Below are 19,138 nucleotides of genomic sequence, written 5' to 3'. Positions count from 1 at the left end.
AAAAGCATAGTAATCACAAGGAAATCCATACCAGGCTGCATCAGCAGAGTTTTATTTAGTGTATGCGCCCTCCGCAGATTCATTTTACAGCCATCTTTGCCCATTAAGTGAGATTTCCAGGCCTATGATAAATTAAGAAACAAGCGGTGTTACAAAAGCAGAGAAATAGCAGGTCTTTCATATGAATGCTATTTCTGTATCTACACATGTGCAGGCGTGCGCATGCACAAGCACGTTTTACAGCATCAAAGGAAAAATGAAATGCTAGGTGTTATTTTACTGAGAAAAGCAAGCAGATTTCAATAGTTTTGGCCCGCACTGAGGACAAAATCAGGAACATCTCACAGACAGCTTGGGTTTAAGATGACACGCTGTCTCATTCTTTTGCCTATTAACTACTGTCTTGATCAGATTTATAAGAGACCTCTGAATGAAAGCCAAACATGGATAATCAATTCCTGCTGTAACCTGAACAAGCCTAAATGTAACTCCATCAGATCACTTAGCAAAGCAAATTAAGATGGCGGGAGAATTAGAGGCACCACTTTCTGCTCCAAGAGCTGATCTCAAAAGAAGTAAGATGGCCATAAAATCCTGTTTAGCACAGCCTTTGAAAGTAGCTTGCTACCAGTTTGCATTTACTATCATTGTTCTAGAATCTGAAGCCACAGGCAGAGACTCCAGGCACTTTTTGACATGGTTATGTTCAGGCAATGTAGGTAATTTCAGTGTTAAAGGACAAATTATTGAAGTCTTAGTGACAAGACTAGCAAGACCAATTTGACATTACACTCATTTTCTCTTACCTCCTCTCCTGGGGCGAAGTTTTCATGGCACAATGGACAATGGTTTGCCACCTTTTCTGGTTTTGCAGCTGAAATGATTAGAAAGAGAAAAAAAAAAGTTACGCTATTGCCATGTGCTTTGCCAAATGCAAGAGGAACAGATTGATCTCTGCCAGTTTCTGTGAGCAAGAGATGGAACTGGCTGCTACTCTACCTTCTCCTGCCTAGTCAAGAAACCGATCTCATTATCAAGAGAAAAAAGGAAAAGTAAGAGAGAACAGCTAACATTGAAGTGCCTTCAGCTTGTTCTACAGTGATGAGGAGCAAGCTAAACTGTGGAGCAATCTTCAGGAGTTTTCTGTTCTTGCTCAGAAGACACTCCCACGTGCATTAATAGGAGCTAAGTGCAGGGAGCACTGAAAGGCAAAAACATTTAGGCCACAAATATTCAATCCTTAGCCTCACGTTAGGATTCCAAATTCATAGTTCAGCACCTAAATAGAAGTGGCCTGATTTTCCAAAGGTATTGAGTCCTTGCAGCTCCCCTGGCTTCATTTATTCCATTTGAAACTACTCACGATTGCAAGTCTTGCCCTTCACATGTTTGGGCAGTTCCTCTTTTGGAATGGCCTCGCTACAGCGCTGACATTTCCCAAAGCCATCTTTTTTATCACACTCAGTCAGCAAGTGCTCTGTCAGGCTTGCTATCTCCACCACCTGCAATAGGAAACCAGACAGGTAGCTGAGAATACAAAAGATACAGGAATAAACATGTACTGTGCTATGAAACTACGAATAATATTTTCAAAAGATCTCAAGTGACTTTAGAGCTCAAGTCTCATTTTTAAAAGTGACGAAGGCACTTACAAGCCTAAATGTCATTGAAAATCAATGAAACTTGGGCTCCTAATTCACCTTTGAAAATGGGGCTCAGGGTAAAATTTCAAAAATGCCTAAATCCGATAAAACTCTGCTTGTGTTTCTTACACATGTAACCTGCAAATTTAAAGTGAAAAGGTATCATTATAGGCTTAAAAATAAAACAAGGAAAGATAATTTAAAACTTGTTCCTATGTTTAACTCTATTCTTATCTTTAAATACAGTTGTTAGAAATGATTCCATGTATCCTACTGTGTATGAACATAGAAGTTGCTCATGCTGCATGTATGTACAAGCAGACACTGGGACAAAACAGGAACACATGCTTCTTTCTGGGATAATCTTTGCACAACATAGCTAGCAGCGTCTAGACAGATGCTTCAAAGCCACTTTGACTGCCAGTGGTTGAGTAAATCAATGAAAGATTCACATTAAACACCTCAGTAAGGGCTCCTAGGCCAAGTTAATCCTGAAATAAATCGATGTAACTCTCTTGGAAGTCCCGGGGCCAACAAGTGTTGTAAGCTGAACTTTAGGTAAAAGTTGGTCACAAAGCAGATGTAAATATTGAAGTAAATTTGGACTGATCTAAAAATCAGTGGGTGTACAAAATAATGGAGCTTACACACTAAAGAACAGAAAGGTAGAGGTGGGGGGGAGGAAGAGGAAAAGCAATTGAAATAAGCTATCCCAGGCCTCTCTCACTTTTTAGTGCTTGTTTTAATTGCTTCTCTTGCTACATCCCTCTTCTCCCCACCTAAGGTGTAAGTTAAATTTAAAGTGCAAAACAAATGTATGACAAATTGGAGCAAGTTACTCAACAAGTAACACTAGAATGTTAAAGTGCCCCCACAAATACATATCTGAAACAGGGCCGACACTAATCTGGTTAGTAGTCATATGGCATGCTGCCTTGTTCTCCAGAATCTCAGCACTTTTAAAAAGACAAAATCTAGTCTCTAGATGTGATAATTGTCGAGATAGCCTCAAAAAGGTGTATGGAGTGAAACTGATAAAGTGATGCCTGCCCACATTTGCAGGCCCTGAACTAACGGCACCGAATGTTATCAGCTGCCCGATTCATCTCAATGGGAGCTTAATGAGATGCCTAAAATGTTAATACAACAGATGGTCAGACTGTGTAAAAAAGGAGCGGGAGGGTTAGATTATGAAAATCTGCACATTCACAATCTACTGTGGATGACAGCTCCCTTTGGCACCTGCAGCAAATGTGTTTCGGAGACACTGCTACATTCCTCCCTCAATGAAGAAAGTGTTGAGCCCAGCAGAATCCGATTAAGGGGAACCAAGCTCAAGGAGCTCAGCAGAGCCAGAAGTGTATTAGGACCCAAGTGAGGGGAAAGGCGAGCCCAAGAGCGCATGTGTGATCATATTTTGAACATCTGCGCAATCAACTCTGACTACATGTCTTCTGTGGGCAGAGCTGATTTTGTGGGTGGAGTTTGGAAGAGTATCACTAACTTCTCCTCCCCCAATATGACATCTGGTCTGAAATGATTTAGAATTTCACACACAGCAGAGCTCTGATTTTCACACATGCATCTGCAGCTTATACTGCGTAGCAGTGATTCCCCTATAGATGCGACACTGCCTTTCCTTCCAAACAACACTATTTAAAAGGTATTTGTCCTAACCCAGAAGAGAGATCCCCTTCCTTTCCAGTTCCCTCATTCTAATGGTGCTGTTACATTTTAAATGGACAAGTATGTTGAGCAGATTTACTTCGGTTGTTGTTAATCTGGTTCCTTATACTGCTCCTCTCCTCCTGTTATTGTCCATGACAATGATTTTGCTACAAACGGATCTTTTTGTTAAACAGCAATTTTCACCTTTTGCAGCTTATCAATTGACAACAGACTAATTCACTGCTTGTGTCAGTTCTGGAATGTGTATGTTAGGTTGTATATAGGCTTCTGAGTCTAATGCCTGACCTGTTTGCAGTGCTCACATCTTGTCAACATAGGGCAATGTTTCCAGTAATGGAGATCCAAGCCTTCCTCTGTGAAAGATTCGTCCCTTTCACCACAAAAAATGCATAGGCTGGAGAAGACAGACAGAGGAAGAATAACAAATGCTATAGATTACTAAAAGAAACAGGCAGTCCAAGTCAAGGGGAAACATCCTTCCAGTTTAAAATAGTTCTGTGATATAGACAGTTTTTTTGTACAAAACATCTTCTCTACAGAATACCTGCCTCTGATTGGGCTCAGGCAGAGACTTATGTAAAGTTGTAGTGTAGCTTTAACTAAAAATGTTCACTCAAGGAGAGAGCTGTTATTACAAATAAATACTGGGAGAGCTCACTTGGACAGTTTACCCGATCCCAGAAAGCATTCTATATTCTCATCAAGCCCCTAAGTGTGACAATCTTAGTCTTAGCTTTGCCTCTGTTCCCGTAGCAGTGATACGCTGTTATATTGTGACAGTTTTCTAATCCATAGACAACTTCTCAAACACATGTACAAACCTCACACTGTACAAGTTGTGAAGGATATGTAATCCTGATTTGTCCGTTACTAATTATATTTATTTTGGAAGATAAAGAATAAGGAGGAAGAAATTAAAATATTCAAAATGGTCCCTATTAACACTTAACAATTTAAATCTTATTTAATGAACTGTCCACAAATGTCAGTATAGATATTTGCATTTGGATGATCACTAACTGCTCTTTAACAATTACTCTTTTAAAATGGTTAGAAGCTGCTGATTTTACTTACTTATCTAAATAATTTGCAACCGAGGAATGATCGTCTGGAATCTCTGTTGCCGTAAGCAGGGTGACTTTCTTTACCTGCTCACCTGTAACAAGGAATCTATTAAACTCAGTAGATGGTTCTTAGTTCTTTTTGGATAACTATTGTTTCTCAAGGTCTTAATGGTAACTGACTATTTGGAATGGTACACTCCTAAACATCGAAAAGTAACTAAAGCGTACGCAGTGCCAAGAGGAAACGGCTCCTGGATACAACAGGAAAATTGCTTGCCTTTTGGGTGTACTGCTATATTCAAAACAGCAGCCATAGACTGTTTGCACACAGTCACCACTTAAAATGCTGGTGAACATTTTGAAAATAAAGCAGCAGATGATTCTACCTCAGTGTGAGGAAAAATCCAAACTGGCTTCAATCGAAGCCAATCTGATTGAATCAAGCCAATCTGATCTGGTGCAAGAAATCACCCATCCAGCTGATGGCAACCAATGTTGGCACACTAAATGGTCAGCTCTCTGCTGAAGACTGAATGATTCTCTCTGTCAGATTGAGTCAATCAATCCAAAGCTCTAGGATCTGTGTGTTTCTGAACTCAGATGAGTCAGTGTGCATTATGTCACAGTCAGTCACCTATTGGTTGCCACATGTCCTAACTACTTCCCCATCCAAAACATTTCAAGGTTAATTTGGTTTCTGTGTTTCTTTGAATAGTTTTAAACTTTACCTACCTTGAGTCTTTGGCTTTTGAAAATCACTTTCTTTCTCCTGCCAAACAGAGAAGTAGATGTCAGTAACTCCCTTGGTGACTAAGGCACCAGCCAAGAAAGAATGATTTCTTGGTATTTCAAGAAAGAAGAGCAGATAAATCCAGAGAAAGTCCAGTCAGTGAACAAACAAGATGCACGGTCAAGGCAGCATAGGTTGTGGTGCAGACAGGCAACATTCCCAAAGAGGATGTCTCCTGTGTGCTGGGACACAACAGTGTTCCTTCAGTAGACATATTCCCTTCCCTGCCTTGGTACAGGCACGTATATTGCAGCAGAGTGGGCAACAGCCCTCTACCATGTCAGGGTGCAGTTATTAACCTTTTGAAGTCAAGTATGTTCAAATCCAATTGCTGACAATTATATAGTATAGCATCATTCTAAAGTAACCGACATGAGTTATTATGTATAGCGGGGTAGGCAACCTATGGCATGCGTACCAAAAGTGGTATGTGAGCTGATTTTCAGTGGCACTCACACTGCCTGGGTCCTGGCCACCGGTCTGGGAGGCTCTGCATTTTAATTTAATTTTAAATGAAGCTTCTTAAACATTTAAAAAACCTTATTTACTTTACATACAACAATAGTTTAGTATCAGAGGGGTAGCCGTGTCAGTCTGGATTTGTAAAAAGCAACAACGAGTCCTATGGCATCTTATAGACTAACAGATGTATTGGAACATAAGCTTTTGTGGGTGAATACCCACTTCGTCAGATGCATGTAATGGAAATTTCCAGAGGCAGCTATAAATATGCAGGCCAGAATCAGTTTGGAGATAACGAGGTTAGTTCAATCAGGGAGGATGAGGCTCTCTTTTAGCAGTTGAGGTGTGAACACCAAGGGAGGAGAAACTGCTTTTATAGTTGGCTAGCCATTCACAGTCTTTGTTTAATCCTGAGCTGATGGTGTCATATTTGCAAATGAACTGAAGCTCAGCAGTTTCTCTTTGAAGTCTGGTCCTGAAGTTTTTTTGCTGTAGGATGGCTACCTTAAAATCTGCTAGTGTGTGCAATAGTTTAGTTGTATGTTATAGACTTATAGAAAGAGACGTTAAAATGTATTACTGGCACACAAAACCTTAAATTAGAGTGAATAAATGAAGACTTGGCACACCACTTCTGAAAGGCTGCTGACCCCTGATGTATAGTATCCTTGCACTGCTCTAACAAGTACTTGGACATTTTAAAGTTTGTAGAAGGAGCCTCCAAATACCACATGATGGGTTAAACAATTCTACATGGATGCAATTTTTGTACCACTGTACCAAAAACAAAGCATAGAATTTTAATTTTGACTTCTCTTTCTGTTGTGAGTAAAGACCAGTCCCTTCATATATTTCAGTTAAAACTTCTTGTGGTTTAATATAGAACCAGAGTTATCACAAAGCAGCTTTCATCTCACAGAACATAGCAGCTTAATCTGTTTCCAGCATCCATCAGGAAAAAATAATAGGACCAGTAACTGTAATTACACCACCAGTACAAGATAATTTCAACCCAGGACATCAGATCAAAAATGATATTGACCTTTCCAACCTGAACTTCTGCTTGGATCTCCTTCAGTGCTGCTAGCTGCCCTTGCAGGACCTTAATCTCCTCTTTCTTCTGTTTTTCTGCTTCTTCTGTGGCCGCCTTTTTCTGTGCCTGTTAAGAAATACTCTTTCGGTTACAGTGGTTTTGTAATACTCTCTCATACGGGGAAGGATGCAAAAACACCATTTAATCTAGAACATAAAATTGTTTTCTTACTGTGTGTAAAACTAACAACTGGTCCATCACAATATAAACAAAAAAAGATATTCTATGCTAATTTTAAATACATGCATTATGATTTAGACATGTTTATCATATAAATACCCTACTGACAGATAATGAATAAATTAACACATCTTCCATTCATCCCACAGTCACAGAACGACTATACTGCCATTGAAACCTAGATTTTTACCTTAATGATGTGAAAATATTGCTACTGTTTCAGAAACAATCTGTGCTTTTTTCCATGTTTGATCCCTATCATAATAGTGATTATAAAAAGATTTATATAGTAAAGTGAGTGCGAGTCTGTTTTTTTACTATACAACCATGATATTTACAGTTATGAAATTCTGTCATAAGTGTTATAACAATTTTTTTATATGATTAGTGCAGCTAGAAATTCAATATATGGTTCCACCAAGACACTGCTGAAAATACAGTATCTTAACATAGCTGAATACTTTCCACAGTCTTATTACTTACCCTAAGCTCAGCCTCAGTAAGTCTACCATCTATTTTAGTAAATCCATCAAAGAGTGTTTTATAGAGAACATTCTTGCGTGTGTTGGCATCATCTGGAGGAAGATAGTCCAATATAATGGCCTGGTGCTGCCTGTACATGTCGAAGATAATCCGTAATGCTGTATCGCGTACCTCATACACTCTGTGCTCCAATGCCCCTGTTGCAAACTGAAAATATTGGTGAAAAAAAAAGTTATTCTAATTTTCTCCTGGAGTTAAACTGGGCTGGACTTTTCTCATCACACTGTTGGAAAAACAAAAGTAGCTTTAAACCACCTTCACCAGCCCCATTTCCACTGTGTGCTAAGCATAGCTCGGTTAGACCAAAGGATCTGTCCCTTAATCTGTAGTGACTGCCCACTACAATCAGAGCATTGTTATTATCTAGTTAGACAGACAGACATGTTTCTCCAACCAAGTATGCTTTATAGCTTTTCTTTTGCATTATGGATCTTCACAAAGTTGACTAATGCCACCTAGAGAAGCTCACTGGGCCCGGTTAACTGGTGTATGTGCCAGGCACTCTAACACAAAAACTAACATTCATCCAAGGAAAAGAGACTTAAAATACTGTAGTTTCAGACTCTTACCCTCATGACGTTGTCAATGGTAAACCCAGAGTTTTCTGTTCCCAGGTCTTTCAACAGCTGTTCTACCAAGTCCACCTGACTCATTGCCAGATGAGTAGGGGAATTTGGTTTCAATGGCTGGACCAGATGAACCGGAATGATTTGAAGAGGTTTAACTTCATTACATAGTGCCATTTCCTGTAGGGAAATACAGAGTTAACTCACACAGGAAAATGCTGAAACACAGGATGAAATGGTTTGCAAAGCCAACATTGTTCAGGACCTCATAACCAAGAATGTCCCGTGTTAGTTACAATGAGATAAGCCTTTCAGGAGAGGCAGATGGTCATTCACTATTTCAACACAGTCTGCTGTACACAGCATAAAGAGAAGAATATAAGTGTCAGTCTTGCTACTGACAACAGCTTTGTTGACAAAGAACATGCACATATTGCGTCTGCTGAGAACTACATATTTCACTGGGACCTTTCTTTAGAACAAGACCTGCAGAATTGGATATTAAGTTTTTTTTGTTTTTAAATAACTGAAGTAGCGAGGAAATCTACCACCTCACATTTTATTGATCTACTAAGGAAACTGCCTCACAGCTGAGTTCTGTTGTCGTAAGATGCTTGCTGTTCAGTCCTTTCAATGCTAGACAGTATCTATTCTAGCTGTGTGCGCAAAACTGATTTTTTTTTCTACAAATGTTAAAATTAAGTAACTTTCACTTAACATTTTAGTTTTATTAGGTTAGATTCTGATTTCAATAAGAAACCTGGATTAAATCCAACAGCTCCTGATCTACTGTGTAGCATAACAGATCAGAATCTGACCCACTGAGTAAATTTAACAAATAAAGCCAGTTACTTTTCCCTGTGAATAAATATTAATATGCATAAATCAATAAATGTTCCTTCCACTAATGAACAGTGAAGACTAGCATTTTCATATATTCTGTGCTTTTATGAAGGGTAAAGAAATGCATATTTCTAGGACAGTTCTCCATTCCTACATAAGTTCTAAATCCTAAAACATGGTCAATGCAATTGGAGTCTCACTTGTGTTCAAATTACACTAACTTTTGTGCCCATTTCATTTCTTCAGTGCCACAGCTTAAAGATAAGGTTTTGGTTTGTATTTTTTAACATTTCAAGTAATGTCTGTAATTTAGTTAATTGGTTTATTTTTACGTTCAGTGTGGTGCCAAGCATCACTATGGTCTTCAACACCAAAAAAAGTCATAACATTTAGTTAGTTGTGCTTTAAATTTGCTAAGGTCACATGAAAAAGGAGAAAAGTATATTTAAGCTAAGTTTTCCTGACTTGTCCAAAGAGCTACCAACAACAAGTAAATTCAAAGAAACACGCAAGTCAGTTGTGACAACAGAAGTATGGAAGCACAGGCAGCAGATCACGAGGCTATGAAGCCAGGTAGTATTCCCTTGAAATCACTGCTCTCTGTTCTCTTGTAAGCAAACCTGACAAACAGGGAACAATAGAGAAGGAGCCAGACATTAGTTCAGGTAGGTTGTACAGAAAGAAGAATCTGTTTTAACAGGTTTACTGCAACATAGCTCAGACCATAAGCCACTATTGGTCTTGCCAGCACAACTGACTGAATACTGGTGGCCAGTAGCTAGGAAAGAGAATAACAGTTTACAGGAAAAAAGCGAGACGTGAAGCAGCTTTGCACCAGGATCAAAAGAAAATGTAGTGGATGCACATGGAGGAAGAACACTGATCGGCAGGCACCCATTACACCGGGTAATTGATGAACCTTTCATTTGCGCTGTCTGCGTGGGGCCCTGTGCCAAAGGAGTAAGTGGCATTAGAGAAACAGCTTCTTTCATAAATTAGTTTGATTTTAAGCGATTACAGAGCAATGATTCATTTAAACTTAGTTCATATTTTTTAAAGGACACATGAATGATCTGCATTCACTTTTCAAGTAAGAGGCAAACCTACAGGAAAAGGTACTAAGTGTATATAGGAAAAGGGCTGTTTGACCATCTTTTATACCTCCTGTAGGGAAATGTCATACAAAAATCCTATGATAAGAAATATTTAGAGTGACAGTGTAATATTATGTTTTATTGTTTAGATTCTATTAAGATTTTTTTAATTTTCTGCTAGCAATAATACAGTAAGTACATCTTCCTTCTTTTTCAAGTAACAGTACTCTATGTCCTGGCTACAAAACTACACCACTAATGGCTTCCTCATTTCCTTTCGAGTATACAATTACAAATCTATTGTACATGAGCCAAGAGGTATTCATAAGCAAGCAAGCAAGAAGCCACTTTTGGCTTTAGAGTGACATACCAGAGCAGCGCTCACACTATCCCTATTAAAATCTGAGTCAAGTCTGCAATGAAAGAAAAACCTTTTCTCCCCATCTGGATGAATGCAATGATAAAATAAACCAGAGCCAGTGACTCACCTAGTACCCTCCCCTGGCACTATATTAACACATATACACACACAGAGAATTACCTTTCCTGCTTGCAAGTTCTACTGGAAAACAGAGTCTGTACTTCAACAGCTGTTCACAAATGCTCACTGCCACCACAGGAGGAATGGACTGTCAATTTTTAAATTGGCACCCCTTTTTTCTTTTGCTAAATCTGATATTTACATCATTTGTTTACTTCTAATTAAAAATTTCCCTTAGTTTTTATTTTAAAGACTCTATAAAATGACTCTAAAATTCAGTCACAGAACAGGTAAGTTTACTTATAATTTTACAATTAGTTTGAGTTTAAATATATTTTCTTTTGATCAAAAATTCTACCATATTACAAATAGGAGACAAGGACTATCTAGGTACTTTCATAGCTCTCATCACTGCAGTACCCCTCAAATTAATCATAATAAAAAAAGAATGGCAAACTAAACTGTGTGTCCATTCTGCTCTTGCAGGAGTAGACGGAAAGCTAGCAGATTATTCCACAATCAGTAGATTCGAGCAACCTGCTGAAAAAGTAATTGTGAGGAAGCTAAGTCAAACAAATGGAGTTAAGTTCCAACTACTGTGAGGTTCATGATCATTATTTCTTCTGTGCGTGAGTTCCACTGTTTAGGTCCAAATCCTGTGAGAGGTCTGTCTCCTGCATTCACAAGCAGTACAAGATGAATCTCAGGAATTCCAGTTCATGAGATAAACCATATTTCAAAATGTTGAACTAATTCCAATTCAGTACAATATTTTGAAATTTCTTATGAACTGGAAATCCTGAAAAATATTTTGCTTCTCATACACCAACACATTACATTTCCAAAAAAGAAACAGGCTTTCCAGAGGGCAGCTGTTGACTAAAATTGACTTTCTTGGCAGTTTAGCTACCACAATGAAACGGACAAGAATGTCAATTTCAGTCAGCAGGTGCTGGAGCTTCCAAATTTTGCAACTTTTGGGGTGGACCTTCTTGGGACTGGTGATGGAGGGTTTCCAGACCTGAGGGCGAGCTGGCTTCCACAGCTGCCTGCTTGGGAGCTGAGCAGCACAGGAGGCAGCCAGCCCAGGAGTCTGGAAGTCCTTGGTGGCCCTGAACAATCAGCATGAAAATATGATAGTGTAATCTGTAATGAAGTATTTACCAGAAACATCACATTCAAACCAAAAAGGGTAATTAACATTTAGCGTCAAAACAACCAACCATCATATGGAGTTTATCAGGTTAATCCAGCAGCAGTAAATGGATTACTATAGCACCGATATATCTTATTACATTTTCATATATTAACTTTATATTTGATTTTGGACAGATGTCATGCAGTCTGTGTCTTGGTGGCATTCTCAGTCTGTCGTATGTGTGGGTAAAACAGCTAAATGGTGTGTTAAAAGTCAATCTAATATGCATTTCCAGATGATATTCCTACCTGAATGAAGTTGGCAGCCACAATACGAAGACGGGTTGAGGAGTCTCCTGTTCTAGAAAGCAGATTTGGAAGCGTTCTTTCCACACAATGAGCTGTTTCCAGTTTACCTAGTTTATGCTTTGGAATATACTGAGTGATGATCATTTTCAAAAGTTTCAGGGAAGCTTGGAAAACCTGAGTTAAAAAGATTATTAAAACAAAAAATATTTTAAAATTTCCTACTTCCATGTAATACAGGTCATGGGCAGTAAACAAAAATTCATGGCCCATGAACCTGTCCATGACTTTTACTATGTATCCCTGACTAAAACTTGGGGAGGAGTCAGCTTGGGAGGGCACTATGGGTGCTCAGGGGGAGGGGGATGGTGGGGCTGGGGAGGATTTCCTACCCAGTTCCTGGGAAGTGGCGATCCCAGCACCTAGCTCCTCATGCTGCCTCTGCTCTGTCCCAAACCTTGGTTCTGCAGCTCCCATTGGCTGGAAACCATGGCCAATGGGAGCTGCGAGGGCGGTGCCTGCAGGCAGAAGGAGCACGTGGAGCTAGGAGATGAGGGAGGAGAGTTCCTGTCACCCTTCAGTGGAGCCCTCCCCCCCAACAGGTAAGCACTGCCCCACACCCTAACCCCCAGCCTGGAGCTCCCCTACACGCAAACTCCTGCTGCTAGGGGGCAGGAGGCCCTGAGACTGCCCCAGCAGAGGTCGGTGCGCCTGGCCCGGGAGCTGCCTGAGCTGCTCAGATGGCCCCTGGGCCAGACGCACTGGCCACTGCAGAAGTCACAGAAAGTCACAGAATCCGTAACTTCCATGACAAACACTGAGCCTTACCCATCAAATATATTATTTGCTAAATAGCCTAATAGACTCTTTCTACTATAGCATTTACGTTCTGTATAAAAGTTTCATAAAACTTATTTATTGAGCACTGTCACTATTCTTGGTGGTATGCAATATACAGACAACTCAACATGCTCACATTTTATAAACTATTAAAATATTTACCTCTCTATATTATGCAGTTCCTAAATTCTGCAGCAATTAAAAATCTGCATTAACTCACATTTTTGTAAAATTGCACCTATTATTCAAAGCCAAAATTAATATAAACAGCATTTCCTTTTAGAGTGTAGGCTATTCAGATATTTAATATTATTAAATTACAATTATTTTCTCAACTCAAAGCCTTCATTTACCAGGTCCTGATCCTGCAACTTGTTCCATGTGAGTATAGCCCTGCACAAGGCTGTGCAGGACTGGAGCTTCAATTAGGATATTTTTATAATGAAACAGTATTACTCACTGAAGACACTATGTCTTTTATGGCTCTTCTTATAAGAAAGACAGCAGCTCTAAGCATATTCTTTAAATCATCCTTAGATGTGCTGGCAGACATTTCCATCAGCTTTTTATAAATAGCAAGCAGTGCATCTTCTCGATATGACCAAGTCTTGGAATATGCTCCTGCAACCTGATACAGAGCAAGATTACTGTTAAAATGGCTAATACTGGCAACTCAATGCATAATTTAGTGTGACACAGGAAGAGATTTGCAAAGGCAAAATGGGAATTAGGAGCCCAAATCCCATTTACTTTCAGTGGGACTGAGGCATGTTACTTCTTTTTGCATACTTGAAAATCTCTTCCATAAGATTGCTTAAAGGAAAAATGAGACTTTATACCAAAAGAAAAAGGATTAATACCTTAAACTCAACAAACTATCCCAGATTTTGTCAATTACCTATCTACTGATAAAGCACCAATCACTGACACTAGCAGTGCAACTTCCATCAGAGGACAAATTCTAAAGCAGATAATTTGTAAACATCTTCTTATTTCGCTCCCGAAAATGGATGAACTGCATAAACTTATCTAGATATAATAGATTCCTCTGATAATATGTAATCAACTCATTAGCAACAGAAAGTTAGGTAGCCATGTAAATACTGAAAATAGGCACCTGATTTTAATACTAGTTATAGCAATACCAAACTTTAGATTTGCAGTTCTATTTAATCATTACATATCTGAAGCCATTATTTCATCATGCTTTTGTTCACAAAGTGAATTCTAAAATGACTCAAGATCTGGATTATAAATGTGAAGTTGTTTATTTTTCTGGTCTTTACCAAGGCCTCTCCGAAAACTTCAATGGCAGGGCTAGCCTCCCTCAGCGCTTTCTCAGTTAATGGTTCTGGTTCTCCAGTGATGCCACTTCTTGGAGTATCACTGATATCTTCTTCATTCATCTCTGGCTCAAGGTAAGCAAATCCATCCTCATGCTGCTTACGAATAGCTGGAAGAGGTCTCTCATCATATGGCAAAAATTCAACCTAATGGAGAAGACAAGCAAAGTAATTCTAATTGTGACTCAGATCCGATGGTGTTCCATCACTACTTTGATTCATTTCAACACAATCCATCCAGACTTTTCTATAGAGTTGTATCTCCTGCATTTTAAAAGCAGGTTTGGAAGTTTTCCTTTTCTTTTCCATCCTGTTACCATGGTAACAGTGCTTTCAGAATGGAAGTCAGTACAAAGGATATATTTTATATGACATTAAGCAGATAAGAAAAACATTATGGAATTCCATTTATAGCCACTCTCCAGAGATGAAGACAATGTAAACAATTCCATTATTTTACTCCAGTGTGCTGTAAAGAGATTATTGCTGCTCTTAGGGTCCAATCCAAGCCCTACTGAAGTCAATGGGAGTCTCCACTGGCTTCAGCGGAAGTTGGGCTGGCCTTATTGGTTATGTCTATACTGCAATTAGACACCTAGAGCTGGAGGGTGCATCTGACTTGGGCTTAGGCTAACAAGCTATTTAACTGCAGTGCAGATGTTCCAGCTCAGGCTGCAGCCTGTGCACAGGGGCCATCCCACCTCACAGGATCCTAGAGCCTGGCTCCAGCCTGAGCCTGGATGTCTATACTGCAATGAAACAGCCCTGCAGCCCCAGCCTTGTGAGCCCGAGTCAGCTGGCATGGGCCAACCATGGGTTTTTAATTGCAGCCTAGACATATGCTTAGTGTTTCTGGTTCCAAGAATTTTATTACGATTACAGCCTGGATTACTTTTCCTCGTGGTGCATGTGCCATCAAGCCATTACTATGTTCTTCAATCTCATTCCAGCATATTCTTTGCTGCTGTTTTGGCCATAAGCCTGGACTCACACATGATAATTCATAAAAGAGGAGTGTTATCAGATCATTAGAGGAACAGGCTGACTTGTAGCCCAGGTCTAAAGTGAATCAGCAGTGTGACCTTGGACTAATCACTTAACTTCTCTTTATGTCAATTTCCCTATTTGTAAATTGGGGATAATCTTACTTAACTCAGTCTGCATGAATGTTTGTAAAGGCTTTCAAGAGTCTCTCACAAGAGATGCTAAACATTATTATTACTAGATGAACACGGATTAACAGCAGAGAAAGCCAACCTCTGATGCCATATGAGACATCAGCATAACCAAATGATGATCAGATTTCTACAGGAAGCTGCATGTAATAAGAAAAACTTTTTCTCTGGTAGATTCCTATAGAAATGGCCAAGAAAGATGACTTTTGGTTGGACATGATTATATGATGATCTCTTGTAAATGTGGGAGGTCTTGAAGCAGAGAAGGCTTAGATAAACAAGATCACTTACATTTATCTTTGGAAAACCCTCTACAGAGACTGATGGCTGAGCAACAGGAGAAGTGGAGTGTTCAGGAACAGTGGGCTCAGGTGAAGTTGTTTTGGGTGGCTTTTCTTGTGGCAAAGGCTCGGTCTTCTGTGCTTCTGTTTTCTCATGATGAGGTGACTGCATGGGTTTCTTTTGCCGAGGGCTAACTGAATAAACCATAGGCTCAAGTGGCAATTCAGGAGGTCTTCGGATCTGAGAAAAGAAAGGGCAATTTTGTACAATAAGGTTTTAGTACACTGCTTCAAAATAAAATTCTGAAAGTGAAGCTCAGTTACCACTACTGCATCAGCTGTTTTCGAATAAACACTACAACTCCACTTATAAAAATTAGTGGAAATCATGGTTCTAAATGCAGGTGTCTGGCATAACAGCAAAGCAACACAAAGGAGAAGACAACAGATTATAAGCAGCCTCACCTAACTGGCAAATAATGCTTTCCAATAGCTTTCTAAGCTATAAATACACCTTAGGGTTGTGGTATGTCACTCATTTTGAACTCCTGTGGTTTGCAGTGATGCCACTAGAAGTCCTTTATGCATTTACGTTAGTAACAACAAGAGGTGCTTAGAAATATGAGAAAGCCACGTGCCTTGGTTACGTTTAGGTCAGACTAAGTGATCTAATGGTCTCTTTTATCCTTGAAAATCTGTGACAAAACACGTGAGCGTATCTAGTGTAACTGTGATATGTTAGTACCTTTTCATTATTATTTATAGACCATTAAGTGTATATACCTGGAAAAACTAAATGAATACAGGTCAACAGCAGAGAAAGCCAACCTCTGATGCTATATGAGCAACTAACAATCCAAGTAAAAAAAGATTTAACAAAAATACTCTATGACAATTATCTTATGAGTCCTATCCCATGAGTTTATTATTTTAGCTTCTCAGGCACATCTCTATTTATAATACAACTTGATAAAACCTTATGAGTCAAGCCACCATGTGTTTATTTTTATATTATGACTAGTGTTCCCTACCATCAGCTCTGGATCCAGAAGGTTGTGCAGCTCCAGTTGCTGATAGACCTTCAGGCGGTACTCTTCCATCTGCTGTTTCTTCTGTTTAGCAAGATCGTAATCTTCCTTCTCTACAGCACAGCGCTTTTCTACCTCATACCGCCCGAGTCGTTCCCCAACCTGAAAAATGGTGCTTTCATGTCATTAAGGTTGGAAAATCACATTCTTTTAAATGTACATAGATTCCAGCCTATAAAACTCAATTGTTCGACTCTTCATTTATTATTTTTTAAACACACCAGAGGGGTGACCTGCTGCCACCACAAATGTATTTTACTGCAAAGACTGAGGACCATCTTATGGACAAATGAAAAACTCATGGATTTGTGACATAACAGTCATTAAACAGTACCTTTTGCAAGTCAGCAATAGCCTGTTTGAGTTTCTTGGCATAGTCATAACGTTCATGATGGACAGCTTCATGCTTTTTCTCATCCAGTTTACGAATTATCTGAGCAACTTCTGGATCCTGGTACATATCAAAAGCCAAATCATCCAGCGGTGAAATAGAATCAGGTTTTCTGGAGAAAAATAAAAAAAAAGATATTTTTGAGGTTAATCTGAAGCACCAGCTACAATATATTCCTTCTCTTTTTGCTGTGAGAAGATTAATATATATTAAAAGATGACAATTATTTTTTCTCATTCTTCAGTATACTGTGGATCTCACTTATTTTAAATGGCTCATCAAAGTCACATTTTTCCTGTTTTACTTTGAAATACAAGTTTAGCTCTTGTAAGAGTTATTATTGAAACCAAAAGAATATTTAAGCAAATGTATATTTTCCATTTTACTCTACACTGAAGTTTAGTGGATATGCTATCTCCTAACTCAATGTTCTAGACCTACTACCACCGAGACTTTGATGTGATCTGTTGTTTTCAGTGACAGCTATATGATTAAATTATCACATTTCTATGTAAATGAAAGAGCTCCTCTGGTCATTGAGATTTTCTAAGGAAGAAGAGCAGATGTCTGTTATAATGTTTACATATGGCTCTGAAAATTTAAAGTACTAGGTAATAGCTAATTATTACACTCCTGTTATTTCCATCATTCACCAAATCCTCCTCCTCCCAGATCCACTCTGAGGTGCTTCTTCCACCAAATGAGATAAACTGGAGAATACTGCCTCTAGCGCTAGTCAATGTTGCTATGACTGCAGTGATTTTAGTAAGTAAACAATTAACCAATGTCCACAGAAAATTGCCTTTTATTCAAAAGAAAATATCTCCTACTTACAAGGGAAATTAACCACTAGAACAGCTTACTAAGGAACATGGTAGATTCTTCATCATTTAAGTCTTTAAATGACAATTGGATGTCCTTCTAAAAAATATATTCTCTAACCCAATCACAAGATAGGGGTTTGATAGCATTTCACCCAGTAATTTCTGTAAGGTCTGTGTTATACAGTTCAGACTAGAATCCTCGATGATCATAATGGTTCCTTCTGACCTTAAAAATATATGAATTTATCACTGAGAATAACAGTCTCTTCTTCTAAGTGAGAGCTAACATTTTTAAAATGAACAAAGAAAAAAAGATCCAGAAAAATAAGATTCCTGAAAACTAAAAGATTGTGTTATTCCGATTGAGTGTTTTTGTGTACCAGGCATGCTCTGAAATTTCCTCCAGTTGTCACAGATAATTCAATAATCTGCTGATTATTCTGATCAAATAATGCTAGAATTGGATCAATCTGATCAGAACAAGCAGGAAGTATTATAGGCCAAAATATCAAAATCCTATGCAATAGACACAGATTGTTCATACATCAACACCACTTGCAAAAACCAACATGTGTAAATCAAGTAACTGCACACTTATTGGCATACAAACTGAGTCAGTTACTTGATCTGCATGCCCAAAAGAGGGCTTCTGTAGGAACAATTTGTATGGCTTTTGTAGAGGTTTGAAAATGTGGGCCATATAATTATGCAGCCGAAAAAGCCTAGCTGAGAAACACAGGGCTGGCTGTTGGTGGTCTCTGACAGTTACATGGCTGTTTGCTATGACAATAATATCGGTAGGAGAGTAACTCAGCGATCTAGCTAGCTTCTGGAGAGTACAGGCTAGTCTGTTAGCCAAACTACTCTCCTCGTCTGTCAGCTGATAGAACTACCACACTGGCCAAATTTGCAGTGCTGCCACATTGGCTGAATCCCTAACTTGCCGGCATACACATTGTGATGGCAACCACACCGTAAATGTTAAAGAGGAAAATGGGATGAATGGTATTTAAAGTTGTGCTGGTTAACAAGATGCTAAGAAGAATAGCTAGTGCTATCAATTCTGTAACAACTGCTTGGGTTCAAATTTGGCATTTAAGGAATAACAATGTTTCTGAGAAATAAGACACAAGGGTGGCTGATGAAGAAATAAGACCCAACAGAATATGACTGCACACTGTTCATTCACTAGGCATGTAAGACATAATTAAGTTAATTAAATGCTGAAGGCCAACAATAATCAGCACAATTCACAACTTGTTCTTGACACAGTTCTGGCATCTAAATTGTTTTTAGTATAGCTCA

General features: G+C 38.9%; 1 protein-coding gene across 2 annotated transcripts in view; it reads right to left on the bottom strand.

Moving 5' to 3' along the window:
* CEP104 (centrosomal protein 104) overlaps positions 1 to 19,138 on the bottom strand; it is a 34,564-nt gene that overhangs the window by 6,892 nt on the left and 8,534 nt on the right. For both annotated transcript variants that reach the window (XM_050931687.1, XM_050931685.1), the window contains 15 exons: positions 16,953 to 17,121; positions 16,562 to 16,720; positions 15,541 to 15,771; positions 14,018 to 14,221; positions 13,192 to 13,359; positions 11,895 to 12,068; positions 8,034 to 8,210; positions 7,405 to 7,611; positions 6,691 to 6,807; positions 5,129 to 5,165; positions 4,407 to 4,488; positions 3,618 to 3,726; positions 1,364 to 1,502; positions 807 to 874; positions 32 to 122 (listed from right to left, as the gene is read on the bottom strand). In XM_050931687.1, the coding sequence (XP_050787644.1) occupies positions 32 to 122; positions 807 to 874; positions 1,364 to 1,502; positions 3,618 to 3,726; positions 4,407 to 4,488; positions 5,129 to 5,165; positions 6,691 to 6,807; positions 7,405 to 7,611; positions 8,034 to 8,210; positions 11,895 to 12,068; positions 13,192 to 13,359; positions 14,018 to 14,221; positions 15,541 to 15,771; positions 16,562 to 16,720; positions 16,953 to 17,121 (2,132 nt within the window). The remainder of the gene's footprint in view (positions 1 to 31; positions 123 to 806; positions 875 to 1,363; positions 1,503 to 3,617; positions 3,727 to 4,406; positions 4,489 to 5,128; positions 5,166 to 6,690; positions 6,808 to 7,404; positions 7,612 to 8,033; positions 8,211 to 11,894; positions 12,069 to 13,191; positions 13,360 to 14,017; positions 14,222 to 15,540; positions 15,772 to 16,561; positions 16,721 to 16,952; positions 17,122 to 19,138) is intronic.

This window comes from Gopherus flavomarginatus, chromosome 21, assembly GCF_025201925.1.
Source record: "Gopherus flavomarginatus isolate rGopFla2 chromosome 21, rGopFla2.mat.asm, whole genome shotgun sequence".
Classification (NCBI taxonomy): Eukaryota; Metazoa; Chordata; order Testudines; family Testudinidae; genus Gopherus; species Gopherus flavomarginatus.
This window is presented reverse-complemented; position numbering and strand designations above follow the sequence as displayed.